The 18,756-nt window shown below is 34.4% G+C and overlaps 2 protein-coding genes across 3 annotated transcripts; one reads left to right on the top strand and one right to left on the bottom strand.

Moving 5' to 3' along the window:
- Positions 1-1,613: 1,613 nt before the first annotated feature.
- On the bottom strand, positions 1,614-4,857 carry LOC135605363 (aspartyl protease family protein 1-like). 2 transcript variants are annotated; one of them, XM_065095365.1, is made up of 10 exons: positions 4,428-4,857; positions 4,180-4,303; positions 3,642-3,877; positions 3,333-3,557; positions 3,085-3,220; positions 2,921-3,000; positions 2,731-2,830; positions 2,599-2,659; positions 2,193-2,249; positions 1,614-2,107 (listed from the first exon to the last, which is right to left on the bottom strand). In XM_065095365.1, exons 1-10 carry the CDS (start codon positions 4,742-4,744, stop codon positions 1,893-1,895), a joined length of 1,551 nt encoding a protein of 516 aa, XP_064951437.1. In that variant the 5' UTR covers positions 4,745-4,857; the 3' UTR covers positions 1,614-1,892. The 2 variants fall into 2 exon arrangements, with proteins under 2 accessions (XP_064951437.1, XP_064951436.1); XM_065095364.1 differs by having other exon boundaries at positions 2,193-2,264; positions 4,428-4,855.
- Positions 4,858-7,437: 2,580 nt separating this feature from the next.
- Positions 7,438-14,171, top strand: LOC135605365 (uncharacterized). The gene is made up of 7 exons (XM_065095367.1): positions 7,438-7,629; positions 7,714-7,798; positions 9,247-9,319; positions 10,687-10,780; positions 13,170-13,286; positions 13,370-13,436; positions 13,520-14,171. Exons 2-7 carry the CDS (start codon positions 7,766-7,768, stop codon positions 13,901-13,903), a joined length of 768 nt encoding a protein of 255 aa, XP_064951439.1. The 5' UTR covers positions 7,438-7,629; positions 7,714-7,765; the 3' UTR covers positions 13,904-14,171.
- The last annotated feature ends 4,585 nt before the right edge of the window (positions 14,172-18,756 follow it).

Raw genomic sequence — 18,756 nt, forward strand, 5'->3', positions numbered from 1 at the left:
GTTAATTTGACTAAAATATAGTTATTACAAGATAGCACTACAGCCATCAAAATGGGTAACTCATGAGTAAGAATGGACAAGATGGTTAAGCACTTATCACACTATCAATAAATAATAAAAGAATATACCGATCTATTAATTAGATCCTACAATTAGTCTACCTATAAAGATGAAACTAACAGCTGCCTAAATATTGGGATCATAGAGATACATTGTAAGGCTATAGCATGACACTAGAACTCCTATCCATAATCCAGCGCTACAAGACAGAAAATACTCTTCAAAGCAAGCATCTGTCCAAATACAAAGCAGAAATCTTGCATCTGAGATCAATATTAAGCTTCAATGGCACTAGCATGAACCAGTCCATTTTGGTCACTCCCACTACCACAACCTGCAATGAGATAGCATTAACAATATTCAGATATAGAAACACTTGATCATAAAACCTGCTTAACTAATCTCCAATTCGAGGTGAAGCATATACTCTGTGCATATATGATCTTGGTCCTTCAGTATTTCAAACTTCAAATGGAAAAGGATTAAGTAGATAAGAAAACGGAACAAGGGATCCAAGTTGGGCCAACTTGCATCTGGAAATCAAGAGGTCCAAATAAAACCGAACAAACACGCAGATATTGACCCCAAACGAACCAGTCAGCGCGGAGGAGAAACCCGAGGAAAGCGGACACCAACGAATACAAAGAACGAAAGGGGATCGAGTGGGCTCCCCGCACTGCCTTACCTCCGCAGACCGCTTCATCTTGTGTCAGCCAATCCTTCGATGGAGCCGGCAAAACTGGTGTCCTTCCGGCTTAGGGCTCCGTCTCGATTTTTAGCCGGTTAATAGCCCCTTGCCAACCATTTAATTACCATCAAGGCCGAGAAAACCACTGCCGTAGGATGATTAGGATACGGAGATCAAGAGCCGCTACTCCCCATTTGGGACGAGAAACGTATTTGTAGTATAAATACTAATCTGGTATGGAAAAACATGCTTGCTGTATATGAAAATATTATGAAATATTACATAATATATACTTCAAAATAAAGAGAACTCATAATCTCATTTGATAACTTTTCCATATGTCTTCGGAATAGGACTGTTGTAAAAAATAATAATTTATTCTTCTAATACAAAAAGATTTAATTTATCTTATATAAAAAAAAGTTTTTAATAAAAAATATTATTTTTTTGTTTCCCTGCAACCAAAAAGCACATAGAAAAGTGAAAAGTTTTTCCTGTATTGTGCTTTTGTTAGTATTATGTGATGATATTATTGTTTTGTGTCCTTGCAACCAAAAAGGCCCGTAGATAATGCTGCTATATATATCTCCATCTTTATTTTCATCAGCAAAATGACTTTGCTACCCAAAATTAATAGGAAGAGGGATTATCTTTAAATTTGAATATATTGACATAATTTTCTTATTTTCATTTTTTTTATAAAAAATCGACTTAAAAGACAACACACAAACGTAAGATGAAAAATGGAGAAAAAACTCAATTTAATCAGAAGAAACATACTATTTTTTCTTCATTTTTCTTCCCAGCAGGATTTAGTAATGTCATGAGAAATTTGGCATGATTTGTTATGCTGAAACAACAATCGTAAATCATAAGCTACCATAATGTGGATTTTCTTTCCGCAGAAAGATGACTTTCTTATATAGGTTTGACATTTAATAGTAGCTAGCAAGAATTACAGACAGCTAACTTATAACATCTATCTTTACATGGAATGATTTCTATTGGCATCAATTGCAATTTATACATCAGACAATTCATGGGACTGGAAGTATAGTAAGGATTAAGGTAAAAAGAAAACATTATAATCACTGAGCTCCCTGTGTGAATTTTGGTATGAGGCTTAGAGTCTGAAATGAAATCATTAGAGGCTGACCAGAGAGAAAATTAGAGATGTCAGGAAGAGACTTGTAAAGAAGTGTGATGAATGGATTGAAGGCGCAACTGCTGCTGGAGCCTGAGCAGTATTGCTCCTGACCTTTGTGGCCTCCTGAGTGTAAGTGCTTGGTGCAGGAGCAGCTGGATGAGTTGTCGAAGAATTGTGCACAGAGAGATTGCCAGAGTTCTCCAAACTGTAGCCTGCATAGTTATGGATCGGTAATCTTACTCAAATCTGCTTCGGAGTTGACTTGTGAAATATGTTATGAAGTGGGTGTATACTTACAGTCAAAATTCTTCCAACCCAGGATCAGCCTCTCTCTGTCAAAGACTACGCGAAGCCCTGTCAAGAAATTTTCTTCATGAAAGCATGTAAATTTGTGTCAGATTCCAGATTTAATTGGAGAAAAATGACTTTCTTCAGTATTTAATCCTATTATCAAAAAACCCAGATCATTTACTGCACAAAATCTAGTCTAGGAGGATATAGATTAGAAATATTTTTCTCGAACTTCTTTAAGATCTTCTGTTCATTATATCACCCTGAAGTTTTAGAGTATGAAATAACTAGAAGTACACTTATGATTCAAAATCAAGATTTTTGTCTTTCTACCAGGAAATTATAATCTTCAATATGAAACAAGAAATAAGAAATTTTGATATATGTTGCAAAGGGTGTATGGAAATCTTACGTCCAATTATATTCAGTCCAGTGCTCTTCAGAACAGCCAGGCAATATACAGACTGCATTTTCTGCATAACACAAGCAAATAAATTCATATATTGCTTGCTAGAATAGACAGATAACATATTGATGAATTTACCTGAATCTCAATCACAATAATTGGATCATTAACGGGAAGAGCACTTCCACCATCTGTTTTTAGATTTATTTTAGGTCCTGAGATTGTAGTTTGCGTGGGACTGCAGAATTCATCAGCAAATATATTAGATAATGTCTATAAAGGATTAAACTTTTAAGTGATTGGCTTGTTTCATTGTAGATATGATGACCTCAACTCGTAGCAATAATCAAAAGGAAAACCTGCATTTGCATCTGCTTTGTACCGTTTCTCCTGAACTTGTTCATCGAACTGTTCAAAAAGGAAACAAGAGATGCATAATTGCTAAATAATCTAAATTTGGTTTTAAACCTTGTCACTATGTAAACATCTTACACTCTCAGCGAGATTTGTGTAAGCTGGATCAGCCAAGTATGTGAAGGAGGTACCAGAGTCGACAATAGCACTAAACACCATGTTAGTGGAACTATTCCCGACTATTATTCCATTTATATTGATTTTGTAGGATGGGCTGCATAGAAACATTCAAAAGTTATATGAACATGATATGCTAAAAAGTCAATGGAATTATTGATCCAACCACAATGTAATGGAAATAAAGCAGAGATAACAATGACACTTACTGTCTGCTGTCAATAATGAGTGCAGTTTCTTGTTGGTCTGAGCTACCTTTATGTCCAAAAGTAATTCTACCAAAACCATCACGTCCGAAGCACATGGAGAAAGAATTTGAAGTCAATCCCTTACTCGACAAAATGCTGGGCACTGATATCTTCTCCATGCCAAGTCCAAACAAGCCATTAGGAGCTGCACTGCGTAGAAATGAACCAGTCTGAACCACTCCACAACTGCAGGATTCAACAGATAGAAAGTTACCAACACAATTAGCCAGTTTAAGCCTAAATTGATTGTGCTTCTTGAAGGCAACCTACCCGAATACAATTGGTGCTTCAACAACTCGAGCAGTAGCGTCCTCTATCGTCAGGTACAGAATGTCTTCAACTAGGACTCCAGAAGATGAAGTGTTTTCAGATAAGTATTGAACAATGTAAGGGCAACTGCTGGTTGCTCCAGGGCAGCTATTTTGGAGGTCACATAAGCTGTTGTTGCAGAGGATGGATTGGCTTGTCGATGATCTACTGGGACTGTATATGTCAAACATAAGGTTCTGTTGCAATTTCAATACATGAATCAGATATAAGTACCAAAACAAACAATAAAATGGAATAAAAGCTTCTCATCCATCTCTAAACTTTTTTGGTTCACTCTTAACTATTCCAATCAGAAGGATGAACATTAAATCCGGCATTTTTTAAAACAGTGTATCATGCCAACAAAGATGGCATGCTCAACCGATGTTTCCAAGACCTTGTGACTTTGTGATCTTTAATCCACCAACAAGCAGGACTACCGATCAACAAAGCTGCTTCGAGGATTAGAACAGAGAAGGATTGGATTCGATAGGCTTACTCCGTATTCTGTGGGAGCGCACTGCAAGCAATCACAGGGCACCCAGAACAGATCACTCCCGGTGTCCAACGCCACCAGAAACGTTACATTCGGCGTCCCCAACGCCACAATCGCGTAATGCAAGCTGATTCCAAATATTCAACCAGATCAAAAGAGCAATCTTTTCGGAGAAGAAAGATCACAATTTGGACTCGCAGGCCCTATACCCGAAAGAGGAGAAGAGGAGCACAAGGAAACATGGGCCTTACAATCCCAGGGAGCTGAGCCTGACGGTGGCGTTGCCGTCGACGAACGTGAGATCCGAGCCGCCAGCGTCAGCGAGAGAGCGGCCGCGGAGGGCGCGGTCGTGGTGAGCGAGGGCGGCGTAGTACTCGGCGGCGCCTTTCTCGGGCCACCAGACGCCGGGGATGGCGCGGGCCTCAGCCCACTGCCGCACGCGGTCGGAGAACCGATGGTGGAACTCGAAGCCGAGCCCGGTGGCGGAGGAAGCCGCCGGCCCCAGCGCCGCGGCGAGGACAACCCATAGGCGGATGAGCGGTCGGCTTCGACTACCGGCGATGGCCATGGGAATCAAATGGCAGGCCTTTGGATGCTAGCAATTAAATGGGTAGTGGTTGACGTCGAGAGGTACTTCTTGAGAATTCTGCCTGTGGCTTTTGCCTAACCAAATTGGGAAGGTAATGATATAATATGAATCATAATAATGTATTTGCAAGAGTCTAACTAAAGATTTAAGACAACAGGAAGAACAAGATGATAATGATGATGATGATGGCAGCAGCGACGAAGGTTCTTCACAGTGTCAGTGTCACAAACTTATGGTGGTAGATCAGATCTACTTTCAGAATTCCATGTAGTTAAGTTCTCTCTCTTGGTTGAGACGGTCGACTGTGAACTGTGAGCTAAAAAATTGAATTCGACATTTAGTCAACGAAGAAATCTGTTAGAAAATAGGAATAAGAATAAAGTATAGTGCTTAGCTGAGAGGATTAAGTAGAAGCTTGTTATGATTATGTTGTGTTCTTCGTATCTAATTAATAAACTATGATTGGTTATTCACATATATGAAATTGTTGAATTTGGCAGCGGACCGAAACTTTGTATCACAAGCTATTACACGGTTCCTATGAATAAATAATAAATTGGATGTAAGCCGAGAAGGTTGATAAATCAAGAGAGCCTTCATCAAGCATTTATGACCGATGAAATGAGTACCATTTGGGTAGTTGCAGTGTCACTGTCTCATCTTTTCTCTTTCTACCTTCTCCATCGTCATCGCTCGTCCAAGGGAGAAATCAATCATATTATATAGAATAGAAGGCACCAAACATCTATAGCAAATGCGGACACCGAGTAGCGCGAGTGACTCGAAATAAAACTAAACTCGACAGTGCATATTTTGACAGCTTGCCCTTCAACCGCTGTGCACAACTACGATAATATCAAGGTCAGCGTAACGAGCTATACCACCAAAGTACAATACCGTTCCGATCCTCGTATGGCACCGACCAAGTACCGTGCCGTTTGATCTTCGCAGGATGATGCTACCCAACTACAGCACCACCCTGCGAAAGTCGGGACGACGCCGACCAAATATCGCACCATCCGATCTTCGCAGGATGATGCCATTCGAGTATCATGTCATCTGATCTCCGTAAGACGGTGCCACTCGAGTACAGTATCGTCCCGTGAAAATCGGGACAACTACAACCGAGTACAGTGTCATCCCGCGAGGATCGAGACAATGCTGACCAAGTACAACATAGGTCCGCGAAAGTTGGGACGTTACCGAGTACAACACCGTCACCCAGTGCCATGGCATGTATGGATGACTCCCCAACAGGAGGATAAAAACCCGTCGCAGGGCCGCCAACGGGGGAGTCTGAATTGATTTTTCCATCCAGTTCTAACTAAATCTTCAGAGGGATCGAAATCAAGAGCTCCCTTCCCAACCCCAACCCGTGTGTAGGGACCGACGCTAGAGAGGCAGGTGATCAACCAAGGGGAGTTTTCGATCTTCGAAGCTAGAGTTTGAGCTCGACCGAATCAGACGACGATCTCCGTCGCTCGAACACCAACATGGACAATTTTACGCATCCGGGATCGAACCAAATCGTACCGACCCCTTAGCCACGGGGTGAAGGACGATTATCAAAAGTGATGAATGAATTCAAACTCAAAAGCAACAGTGCTACAGATTTAGTGTTTCAATGGGTACAGTCGTGGATGGATTTATTATTAATAAATTAAATTTCAATATTATGAATCAATAGTATTGAATATAATGAGGGATTCAAATGAAAAAAAGACATCCATAGGCGAGATTAGAACAATATGAAACTACTACTAAACTAGATTTCATATACACTGTATTATGACTTGATGTGGGAAAAAAAATCCTGATTTAATTCACAAGTAAGAAAAGATGTGGATTGTTTTACAAAAGTTTGATGGTATATTACTGTTAACTTGAACTTAAATATTTTGAACCTTTGTACTACTTATGATTAATTATGTTTAACATAAATAAAAATTAAAAACAATTAAACATGGTAATATATGAGCAATGTGTGATGGAGCTGCCACTAAACAAGACACTTTCAGGTTTAGTCCAACAATAAAAGTGTATTGAATTATAAGAATTTAATAAACATATTATTAACATGAGTTTAAATATTTTATGTCAGATGAGAGTTCATAAATTACATTTAACTTAAATGAAAAATATTAAAATAATTTTTGCCATGTCAACCGAACTAACCCAAGCAATACATGAAGTTTGTTCTAATTCTAAAAATAGTCCGGAATTGAATTAGCTAAAGGTTTGCTTTAGTTAATTTAGACCATAGTCCTTTATAGAATGTAGTGTTATATGAAATCGTTGTTTAATTGTTTCAGATCAAACTATTGGTTAAATGATTAAACCAAATTCAACCATCTAATACAACTTAGGAGTAATTTGGATATTTTTTAATTAAAAGAATGATTTAGAGAAAATAAAAATGTGGAGGCTTTAAAAAAAATGAAAAAAAGGATTTTTTTTCTGAGAAAATCATCCAAATTTATTCGTTAAAAGGTTAGGTAGTCTATCAAGAATAATTGAATTTGAAGGATCTCAATTAGAATATCTCCAAAGTCAACGATCACAATTTGACGGCGGAATCGTAACCGTGACAGTCTCGCAGATGTGGCCACGTGTTCTGTGACTTGCCTAATTATCTCGATTAAAAAATAAAAAAAACCGCAAGTGCAAGAAATGAAAAAGAAACGGGGAAAAGGTCGAAGCCGTGCCCCGAATCTCCTTCCGATCCGACACTCGCGTTCTATTTCGTACATAGAAATCGAGAGCGAAACGAGGAAGAAGAAGGGAAGGCAGGGGCAAGGTAAAGCCGAATGATCGATGGAACGATAGATCACGATCGAAGACCACGGCATCATATGCGGCGACCGGTAAAGCTCTTTCTCCCTTTTTTTCACCTTGCTTCGCGTAATTTCACCCTTGCTGATGCTGTATCTGTAATTTGCATCCATCAGCGAGATCTGGATCGGTAATTTGTGGAGGAGGAAGCAGAAGAGGATTTAGGAGATGAGGAAGAAGCTCGGTACTCGGTTCCCTGCGGTAATTCCCCCTTATTTGACCATTCGTCTTTTTCCGTCGTTTGGAACGACGGATTCGCTAGGCTTTCTTATAATTTGAGGGATTTTTGGTGGATCTGTTGTTTGATTTGTGAATCGATCTTTTCTTCTGTGGGATCTCTGATTTGCCTCATGGCTCGTTTGATCGAGGAGGCCCTAAATTAGGTTTTCATTTTGGATCTTCCAATATCGTTGATTATGTTTCTTTTCTCCATTAACCATGGGCGCATTGAGAGCATGTGAGTTTAGAGGACTTATATTCTGTATACTGGATCGGATGCTATATGAAGTATTTTAGGGAACTATTGTGGTGCTGCATGTCAGAATAATAGTCAAATAGCCATCGGTTGGGGATTAAATTAGCCAGTGAAGAAACTGGACAGGTGAGTATGTTTTCAGCCACTGACACGGTGATGCCTAGGGTTGCAACCTTTGCTGATACGTCTGACGCACATGAGGTGGATCATTGTATGGTGGTAAAGAAACATGCATGTGGTGAACAGTGTTCTCATCCAAATCTTTCTTTTGTATGGTACGACTGCTTTTGGCTTTTAGTTTAACCTTATGTGCTTGAATAATCCTAAGGTATTAGCAATGTGTTCTATCCAAAAGATCCATCCTACAGTCCATCAGATTTTTAATTTAGATAGCTTGGTTTCCTTGGATGCTTCCCATATATTGGGAAGCATACATAAAATACACAGCGTTTCCATATCAGTGCAAGTTATTGATTCCTTTTCTGTGTCAGTGATGGACTGTTGGCAACAATCCTTTGCTTCTTTCTCTATGTACCTAGGATTTAAATGTACTGTGTTACAATTGAATGCATATACTCATAACATTATTTTGTAATTCTGATGATTACTAAGTGAACCTTTTTCTTCATCAAATGTCTCACTTCGGATATTTCTTATAATTAGATTTAGTCTTAATTGATTTCTTGACAGTCAATGAATTCATGACATTAATATTTGGTGTCTTATGGATTATGTTTGCTTCCCTGTATTGTGTTGTCCATGTTTGTAGATGACATGGTGCAAGCACACCATTAGCTTCTGGTATATTAGGTAAGTGTCTTTCAGGATTGGTCATTGTGTGTCATCACCTCCCACTTATCCTATACATTTAAAAATTTATTGATCTTTAGTGCAACGGTTTATCCTGGACCCAACTTATCAGAACAAATTATTTTTTCGGCTTACTTTTGTGATTTAGATTATTGTTTCTGAAGTTACTTCAATGAAGTATCACTAAAGGATAATTTTTCATGGTTGTTGTTGTATATGATCTTCTAGAGGAAACCACTTATTGTACTTTCTTTGTTTAACATCGTAATGCCATTGGTAAAATAAATTGGTGCTTTGCCTATGGTGTTGTCATTTGAGCAATGAGTTGGAACTGATGCCTTTTGTTTTATTTTTGCTTCAACAGTCACGAATAAAGAAGATAATGCAAGCAGATGAAGATGTTGGCAAAATTGCATCGGCTGTGCCTCTTCTTGTTTGTAAGTGTTTGAGCAGTTCTAGTCACCATGCAGTAGAATACTCTTTTGTCTCTGATGAAGTACTTGTATCTCATTATTTAGTTTACAGGAGATGAACTTGCATTATTGTTTCTGCTCCCTCATTGTTCTTTTGAAGGATCTATTTCTTCATATCTCCTGTGCTTTGCTTTGACTTACTATGATAGTTTATTGGGTTTGTGATGACTTATATCTCTTGGCTAGATTTCTGTTGGACTACTAGCTGTCAAGTGTCAACAACTTTTCTACTAGCCACTTACCTGCTTCAGCTTGTGCACTAATCAATAATGAGGATTTCTCATGGAAACAAGTAGCTGTAAAAATTTCGAACCTTGATGCATAGGTTTGGCATATCCAGTTCATGCGTAGAAAATTTCGAACCTTAATGAAACATAAATGTATGTTTCATTTATGTTCCTTGGCATATCCAGTTCATTTGACATTCAAAAGATAGAAGGCTTAACTAGAAATTTTATAGTTGACTAAGAAGGCATGAATGCTCCAGAAGTCCTGTGACTGCTACCGTCGACCAAGATTCGTTTAGTGGGGAGACAATACTTTTCACATTGGCTTTCATAAGTTGACCATCATGGACCTTCGAATGATGGCATTGTGCTGAGATCATTTGCAACTTCAATCAATTAGTATTTATCATGATGTAGTTAGCCTCCTCTAACAATACCTGCTGAGTTTTGAGCCATATCTTGCCTATAATTGGCATTTCATTTAAAAAAAAAAGAATCCACGTTTCAGAAATTGGTGCAGTTGTATTGTGTGCCCAATTTGGCAAAAACCTATTTTCTTAATGTTTTATAGGTGCACATGTATCTATTAGATGCATAAAATCAAGTCCGTATGATTACTGCATGTTTTAACTTGACTAAGCCTTTAAATTATTACTGAAGAGAACAAGTACATGGAACCATGCTGAGTCTAATGAAGTTACAATTTAGTTTGCTTATATATTGCATTAGTGACATTTCAAGAGAAGCCAATGTTTATATCACGAGGAACTATGATTGGCAACTTTCTTGCCGGGACAATCAAAGGGAATCCTTTGATTCTCTTTTTTTTTTCTTCAGAAATATGAGTAGGTGATCGGTTAATATTCATCTTGGTATGTGATTTTTATTTCACTTGTGTGTCTTGTGATTTTTTGCTTTTACTTTCTGCAAGTTACTGCAATAAAGTTCCTCTTTTTCAGTATGTGCATATCATGAAAGAACAAGTAGAGCTCTGCCAACACTTTCTGTTCTTATCTTTGAAATATTGTAATTTTTATCTTTTATTTGCGGAAGTGGCAGCCATTTTATGAGTGGCTGATGTCTTCTTTGTTGACTGACTGACAGCAAAAGCTTTGGAGTTATTCTTGCAAGATCTTTGTGACAGGACATATGAAATCACCCTTCATAGGGGAGCCAAGACATTGAATTCGTCACACTTGTAAGAAAATTCACACCTTTTTTTTCCTTAGTGAACTTGCAGTTTCATATTTAAAATTCAGCAGATTTGATTATTGCTATCATATCTAAGGAACAATTATTAAGTTGTCTAACCTGGTCACTGTTTTTAGTTTTATGATAAGTTTAACAAAGGATATCAGGACTGAAATATTAGTTCTTGGATTTGCTTTATTTTTGTACTATGGTTGCATTCTCGTCTGAAAATTCGATGTTAAACGTGATGGTCCTCAATGTTTGATATTTGAATATGACTAGTAAAATAAGGTGAGTTAAGAATGTTGTACATAGTACATGTGTAGTAAACATGTATGGTTGACTTATGTTGCACAAAGTATTTATTCAAGAATAGCACCAGGAAGCATGCTTGTAGAAACAATAATTTCTGAGGTGCCATCAGGAACTTTATGTATATGTGCAGTAAACATGTACAATTGGCTTTGCATAAAGAGTTTGTTCGAGAAAAGTGATAGGAAGCATATGCTTCTAGAAATGAATCTCAATATCTGAGTCGCTTTCAGGAACTCTATAAGAAATGGTAGGTCTGAATGCCTGGGAGTGAGCACGTGGGAGTTAATCTGTGATTCGCAACTGTGGGACAGTGAGTTGGGGTTGGAAGCTTACATGTTATGGATACATTAAATTCGTGGAACTAATATAACTTCTCCATATCGGTTCTGCTTTGAGACCAGTTGGGATCAGTTACTACCTTGGTTTTGGCATGCATGTTGTTTCCACATTGCATTACTTGTTAAGTAGGCCTTCACTTGGATGCCTTCTGGGAGAGACTAATTTGCTTTTTTGAAGATTCAGCACAATGAAACTCAATGCAACCCTTTAACCTACTTGTCTAGAGATCCTCGAAACTTTTGGTGTTAACAGAAATCAGAAGTGGATCTGGAAGTCTTAAATGATTTTATGAAGTTGTTGCATTTGTATTTGATAATGATTATTGCAGTTGCTGATGAAATGTTCACTTTTTTTTGTTGGTTGAGAAATATTATGTGATAAAGGGGCAGGAAGAGCAAAGACAGCCAGGTTAGAAATATTAGTGATCTTGATGATTTTTTGATTAATGGATGTGGTCTTTAGTAGAGCTAAACAGTTGGAGAAGATTCATTTATCCAGCTTTAGTTATGTAATTCAATTGGTATTAATTGCACAATAAAAAGAGATATATGTTCTAAAATGAGGTGACCTTGTGGTAGGGGATGTTTTCTTTTCTTTTTTTTCCCAAAGAAACTAAACTTGATTAACTATATCAAAGGATTACAAAAGACACTCCTAGCATTAGAGTCGATCAAAAAACTCAGCCAAGAGGGCCACTCCCCTCTCTATAAAAATAAAAGACTGAGACTCCCTAGCATACCTCGTCGACCAATTGGCCATCTCATTACCCTCCCTATACACATGGAAAGGTTATATACATCAAAACAATCCAACATGGCCCAAATATGAAGAATAACATTTCTAATGGACCATGGAACATGCAAAATGTGTTTTGAAAGTATTGATAAGGATCAATGAATCAGATTTCACATATACTCGCCGAAATCTCTCAGCTACAACCACTTGCAATCTAGCCACGACTACCACAACCGCTTGCAATCCCACACATTCCCTTTCTCCAAAAACCTACATCCAACAAAAATAGGCTTAACACTCACACTGCGTAATATAAAACCAGCACCTCCCCTTGGGCGGTGACCTTGAGTCCCAGTTCACCCTCCAAATCAGCCCCTTTAATGATCCATTCACCCATACACCATGAAGGAGCAAGCAAATTAAGATGAAGTTTTTAGTTCACAAGCTGCCAAAAGGAGATGAATAATTAGCACAAAAAGAAACAATGCTCAAGAGAATCAGGGGCATCAGCACAAAGAGGACAAAGGAATGACTCACCCATCCCCATCTTGACAAATCTCTTAGCCAAGGGGAGGCGGCTGTGTAAAAGCTTCCAGCAAAACACCCTAATATGAGGTATCGATGGTAGCTTCCACAATTGGCGCCACCAATCCCCTTAGCCAACCGAGCCACATTGGTTAGGGAGGAGAAAAGCATAAGCAAGTTTTGTAGAAACACTCCCATGTAAATCGGGCTTTCAAAACCAAAAATCATCACATTGCGCAGGAGAAAGGTCCACTTGACAAATTTTCAAGACTCGCTCCTCACCAAAAAACACATGCAGTTTATTATGTGCGTAATAATTTAAGTTTGATGCTAAACCTATTTATGAACTGATCTTATTTTATAGCAAATTCTTTTATTCTATCTTACATATTCTCTTTAAAAAGTTAAACAAGTTTGCAGCTGATTGGAACAGTGGAAGTCATTAGTAATAGTTCGTCATTGTCTTTTTCCGACCTTTACAGAAAACAGTGTGTGAAGACTTACAATGCTTATGATTTCTTAACTGGTGTTGTCAACAAGGTACCAAACCTTGGTGGCATGGAACCTTGTGAAGATGAAAAAGGAATTTGTCGAAGAAGGTAATTTGTTAATCATGTTCGTTTTCAACCATAGTACTATTTCTATGAATAATGAATCACTGACCGTCATAGAAAACGGTCAGGAAGACACTACCACATGGTGATGAAGTTGAGAGCAATGAGGATCTCCAGTCAAGGTCCTCTAAGATGGTAGTATATGTGCTCGTATTTGCTTGATTTTTCTGCAAAGTAATTAGATCTTTTCCTTTTTCTGATAGCTGGCTTTATGATAGGCTATGACAAATGCTAATGTTAACCCTAGAGGACGTGGAAGAGGCAGAGGAAGAGGTAGAGGACGACCACCTACAAGGCATAGAGATGTAGGATATGTGAAGTATGAAGATGACAGCAGCATGCTTGGTGAACATGATGAGGCCCCCTCGGCGTTGCCAGGTCAGCATGAAGATGCAGAGAAGGAAAGCACTCATCAGAGTGAACATCCTTCCTCGACTGCAGTTACAGATGTAGCTGCAACTTCACCCATGGAGACTAAGCAAGAACAGCACCCAGCTTGGCCTGTTCCCGATGGAGTAGGCAGCATCGGCATAGAACCATCAAGACTTGTACAATTAACAATGCAGATAGATGAGGACGAGGATTATGACAAAGAAGATTAGAGAATATGATTTCCCAGATGATACTAACAAAGCTATCTTGTTCTGTAAATAGTTTCATACTGCACATTTTGGCTATTCCTTATGTCCAGCGCGCTAGTGGAACTTGGGTCAGATACACAACTGATTGATGGTTCATGTCTAATGCTGGATGTAATGCTATAGTAGCATTTCTATTAATCTTTAGGTTTGTCAAGACAATAGGTCACTGGCAGATTAGTGTTTTGTGTTGTAATGGATTTTTCAATAGTTTTAGGTCACTGGCAGATTAGTGTTTTTGTGTTGTAATGGATTTTTCAATAGTTTTCTAATTGTTTCCTAGTTCTTGAAACATTTTATTTAAATATATTGAGCAAAAAATAGTTATGAAATTAATCATGATCAAGGGTTAACACTCTTTATAAGTGACTATAAACAGTTCAATAATTTTGTGAGAAAAGAGTGGAAGCATACAATTATAATTATGTTATTATGTAAAATAAATTTAATGTCAAAATATGAAATCAAATAATAATAAATCAAGATGATGTGTATCTTTCCATGTCATTTAGATTATTTATAAAATATATTTTATAGTTTGATACATCAAAATATTTTTCTCTTTTTTTATCCTAGTTCACTATAAATAATATAATATGGATTAAAGGGAAATGAGGATAGATTATGTGTGTTTTGTACTCCATAAGAATTCTTATTTATTTATAAGTGAGATTAGAGGGTTTGGAAAAATGATTAAAGAGTTCCTCACATCATCTCCTTAAGGCAATTTTCTTTTTATTAGTTGATAATCATAATAAAAAATCAATCAAAATTATAATATATCTTATCAATTAAACAGGATAATATAATTTAATATTGTTTCACATGATTCATTAATTTATAAAATATAAAATATAAAATATAAAATTAAAAATATAAAATTAAAAATAAAATTAAAAAATATTTAAAAATAATTTTATATAATTAGATTTTAAAATTTTTAAAAAATATTTTACACATGATCATGAATTTTAAAATAAGTCAATAAATCTAATAAATATAATAATACTTCATTAAGTTTTATTACTAATATAAATCATAATAATTATATGTTATCAATGTCATATTTTCTTTTATATACCACAATACTATTGATCTTTCATAATGTATTCCTTAATAATCGTTATAACTTTTGTCTTCTTAAGACAATCTTGTTATTATATTTAACTATAATATATATACACATAAATATAAACATGATAGCAAAAAAGGTAATTTTAAATAAAATATAAATATAAATAATAATATATCATCATATTTTTTACGAGTTGCTCACAAACCCCAACCATGTTATTTAAATATTTAAGATTGTAAAAATTTAGTAAGTAGATCATCAATCATCAAAGTGGTAATTAAGTTCTTAATTGACACTTGTTATTTCTGAATATATTCTCTAACCACAATTACCTTATCTCAATATGCTTGAACCATTCTAGTACTTATCATTCTCAGATAAGAACACTATTACATTATTGTCTTAAAGTATCTTCGGTGATATGATAATTAAGTCAATCACATTAAGTCCGAAGATAAAATTCTACAACCATAAAGCTTGATATATGATTTCAAAGTATATCACAAGTTTAGCTTTCATTATTAATGATGTAATAAGTGATTACTTTATACTTTTAGATGAAATTGCCCCTTCAGCTAATATGAATATGAATCACAAAATAAACTTCCTATCGTCAAGATAATTTATAAAATCAGTATATGAATATCCCATCATTTCAAGTAGATCTAATTTCATATATATAATCATATAATCATTTGTCCATTATAGACATATCATCACTTTGTTTTATAATTTTTTAATATTTTATTCTCAGATTATTTTGGTATGTATCAAGCATTTCAACTATAAAACTAATATATGATCTTGTACATGTTTGAATATATAATAGACCTTCAATTATGTATGCATAAGAAACATCCTTCGTTATAATAAACTAACATTTGATTCCTTTCTAAGTCATTATTGGGACACTGACTTTAATTGAATTTTTCATCTTTATTTATAGGTGATTACTAGCTAAACAAAACTACACACTAAATCTCTCTAAAACTCGATCAATATATTTTTTCTAAGATATTCCTAACAATCATATAGAGCTATCCCTAAATATCTCAATGCAAATAACATAAGTTGTCTCGTCTACATATCTTATTCCTATTAATCATCTTAAAATTCATAATAAGAAATACCTTAGTTTTGTATAATAAACCAAGATTATTACTTGCAAGTAAAATATCATTCACATATAAGATAAATATAATAAGCTTGTTCTCATTGACCTACAAATATATATATATATATATATATATATATATATATATATATATATATATATATATATATATATATATATATATATATATCAATAATATTTTCTTAAATTCAAAAGAAGTAATGATATCATAAAATTTTATATACTATTATCTCAAAATTTATTTAAGATCATAAATGGATTTCCTAAAATTGCAAGCCTAACTTTTTTTTTTTCATTTTATATGAATCCTTCAAGTTGTTCAATGTAGATTTTGTCACGTAGATTCTCATTCAAAAATACTATTTTCACATCTATCTCGTTAGAGAAAATATTTCATTACAGTTGATGTCTCCTATTTTAGAAAAATTTTTGACCATAAGATTGGCTTTATATTATTCGATATTGTCTTTTGAGTCAAGTTTCGTCTTATGAACTCATTTGTAATTGATTTTTTTATAATTATTGAGTAATTCAATGAGTTTTCAAATACTATTTTGGTTCATCAATTTTAACTCTTCTTTTATTACATTGTATCACCTTTTAGGATTGTTGCTTTCAATGATTTATGAAAATGATAATAGGTCCCTTTTGATTCTTATGCCATAATCTAATTTTTGTAGATATATCATATTATCATCGGTAATGACAAGTCTCATTTCTCTTTAAAGTCTTCTCAAAAATATATGTTATGGTTGTTCTACATGATCATTAGCACCGATATACGAGTTCATTAATGTTATTTTGTTATTTAGTAATTTGAGAAACAACAATCTCTCCTTTATATCACATTATAAAGGAGCATCAACTTATATTTCTTCTATATCAAAATTAATATTTAATAATTTTTTACTCCTATTAATTTTATTATTTTTAGGAATATTAAATTACTAGATTCTACTTTTCTCATGATTAAGGTAATAAAATTTGTATCTACTGAATTTTTCTGAATAACTAATAAAATAACTAGAAATAGTTTTGTATTCAATTTTTTTTATTTTAATTAAAGACTCTTATCTCTGTATGATAATTGTAAATATATAGATGTCTCAAACTAGATTTCCTAATAGAAATCTATTTACTATGAATCTTGCTTAAGATATACATAATTATCCTAAGAGCTTCACCCCCATATCGACTCAAGTACAAAGAAATAACTCATTATGTTCCCAATCATATGTATAATTATATTATTTTATCATTCAACAATATCATTATGTTGTGAGATTCATGTAAAGGCATATTGAGTATAAATATCTCGATTTTCTAAAAATCTAACAAAAAGACCAAGATTCTGACTCATCATATTTATCATAAAGTTTAATTCCCTTATTAGATTTGATAATTTAACTTTTTATCTAAATATCTATCGAATTCATTTATGTGCATTTTAACATTATCACTTTTTATGTATTAGATACATACATATCTTGATAGGTTATCTATAAATATGATAAAATATCTCTTACTACTGAAACAAAAAAAAATATGAAGTGGTCAACGTATATCAATGAATAATCTTAAAGAGTTTTTTACTTCTTGTGGTATTATTTTTATGTGCTTATTTTTTCTTCCTTTAATACAATCTATATAAACAAAATTAGTAAAATATAAATCTTTCAAAATATTATTCTTTACCAATATTTTGATTCTTTTATTGGAGAAATATCTCAAATATCCATGTGACAAGATAGAAAATTTCTTATCATTAAAATTATATTTCGATCCAAAATTTGATTACAAGATCACCAATGAGTTTGTAAACTTAGACTCAATTAATTTTGTATAAATCATCACATAGAATTTTAAAATTTACTCTTATTGAATCATAAAATATATTAAGTTTACCATCGATAAAAGAAATATAATATAATAACTCATCAATTTTATATAGAGAAACTAAATTTCTAGAATTAGTAAAAACATAACATATATAAGTCGTCTTTCTTTTTAAGATGATTTATCATAACGATAATTTTTTAATGTTCTTTTAGTTTCGAGTTAAAAAAAGTATCTACATGTCATAAGTAATATGAGTTGAAGTACCAAAATCAATCTATAAAGTATTAAAAAAATCTTTATAATATTTAATTTAAAACATATAAATGTCAAGTTTATATATATATTTTTCAAACTAAGTCTTACATAGTCCTTTTTTATATGTTATTTCTTACCAAAAAAATATTCTGCTATGATGACTTTCTGTTTATTAGTCTGCTTAATAGTTTCAAACCTAACAAATTTAATTTGTGGATAATGCTTTAACCTTTTTCTTTTTACCAACTCCTAGAATAATAATCAAAACATTATAAGATCTTTCATGCCTTCAACTTAATTCTTCCTAAACACACGTACTACTTAACTCATTCAAACCTTATTTATTATTATTTATTTTGTATGAATCATGAATAGGCCAAATCGACGAAGAGAATTAATGATGAATTGTATGAGAAAAAAATTATCTATGTTTATGTCTAATACTTTAAGTTTTATGGCTTTATCAGTTATATTAGGGATGTGATCTTAAATCCCTCGAGTGTCATCATAAGT

Source organism: Musa acuminata, chromosome BXJ2-2 (genome assembly GCF_036884655.1).
Source record: "Musa acuminata AAA Group cultivar baxijiao chromosome BXJ2-2, Cavendish_Baxijiao_AAA, whole genome shotgun sequence".
NCBI classification, from domain to species: Eukaryota; Viridiplantae; Streptophyta; class Magnoliopsida; order Zingiberales; family Musaceae; genus Musa; species Musa acuminata.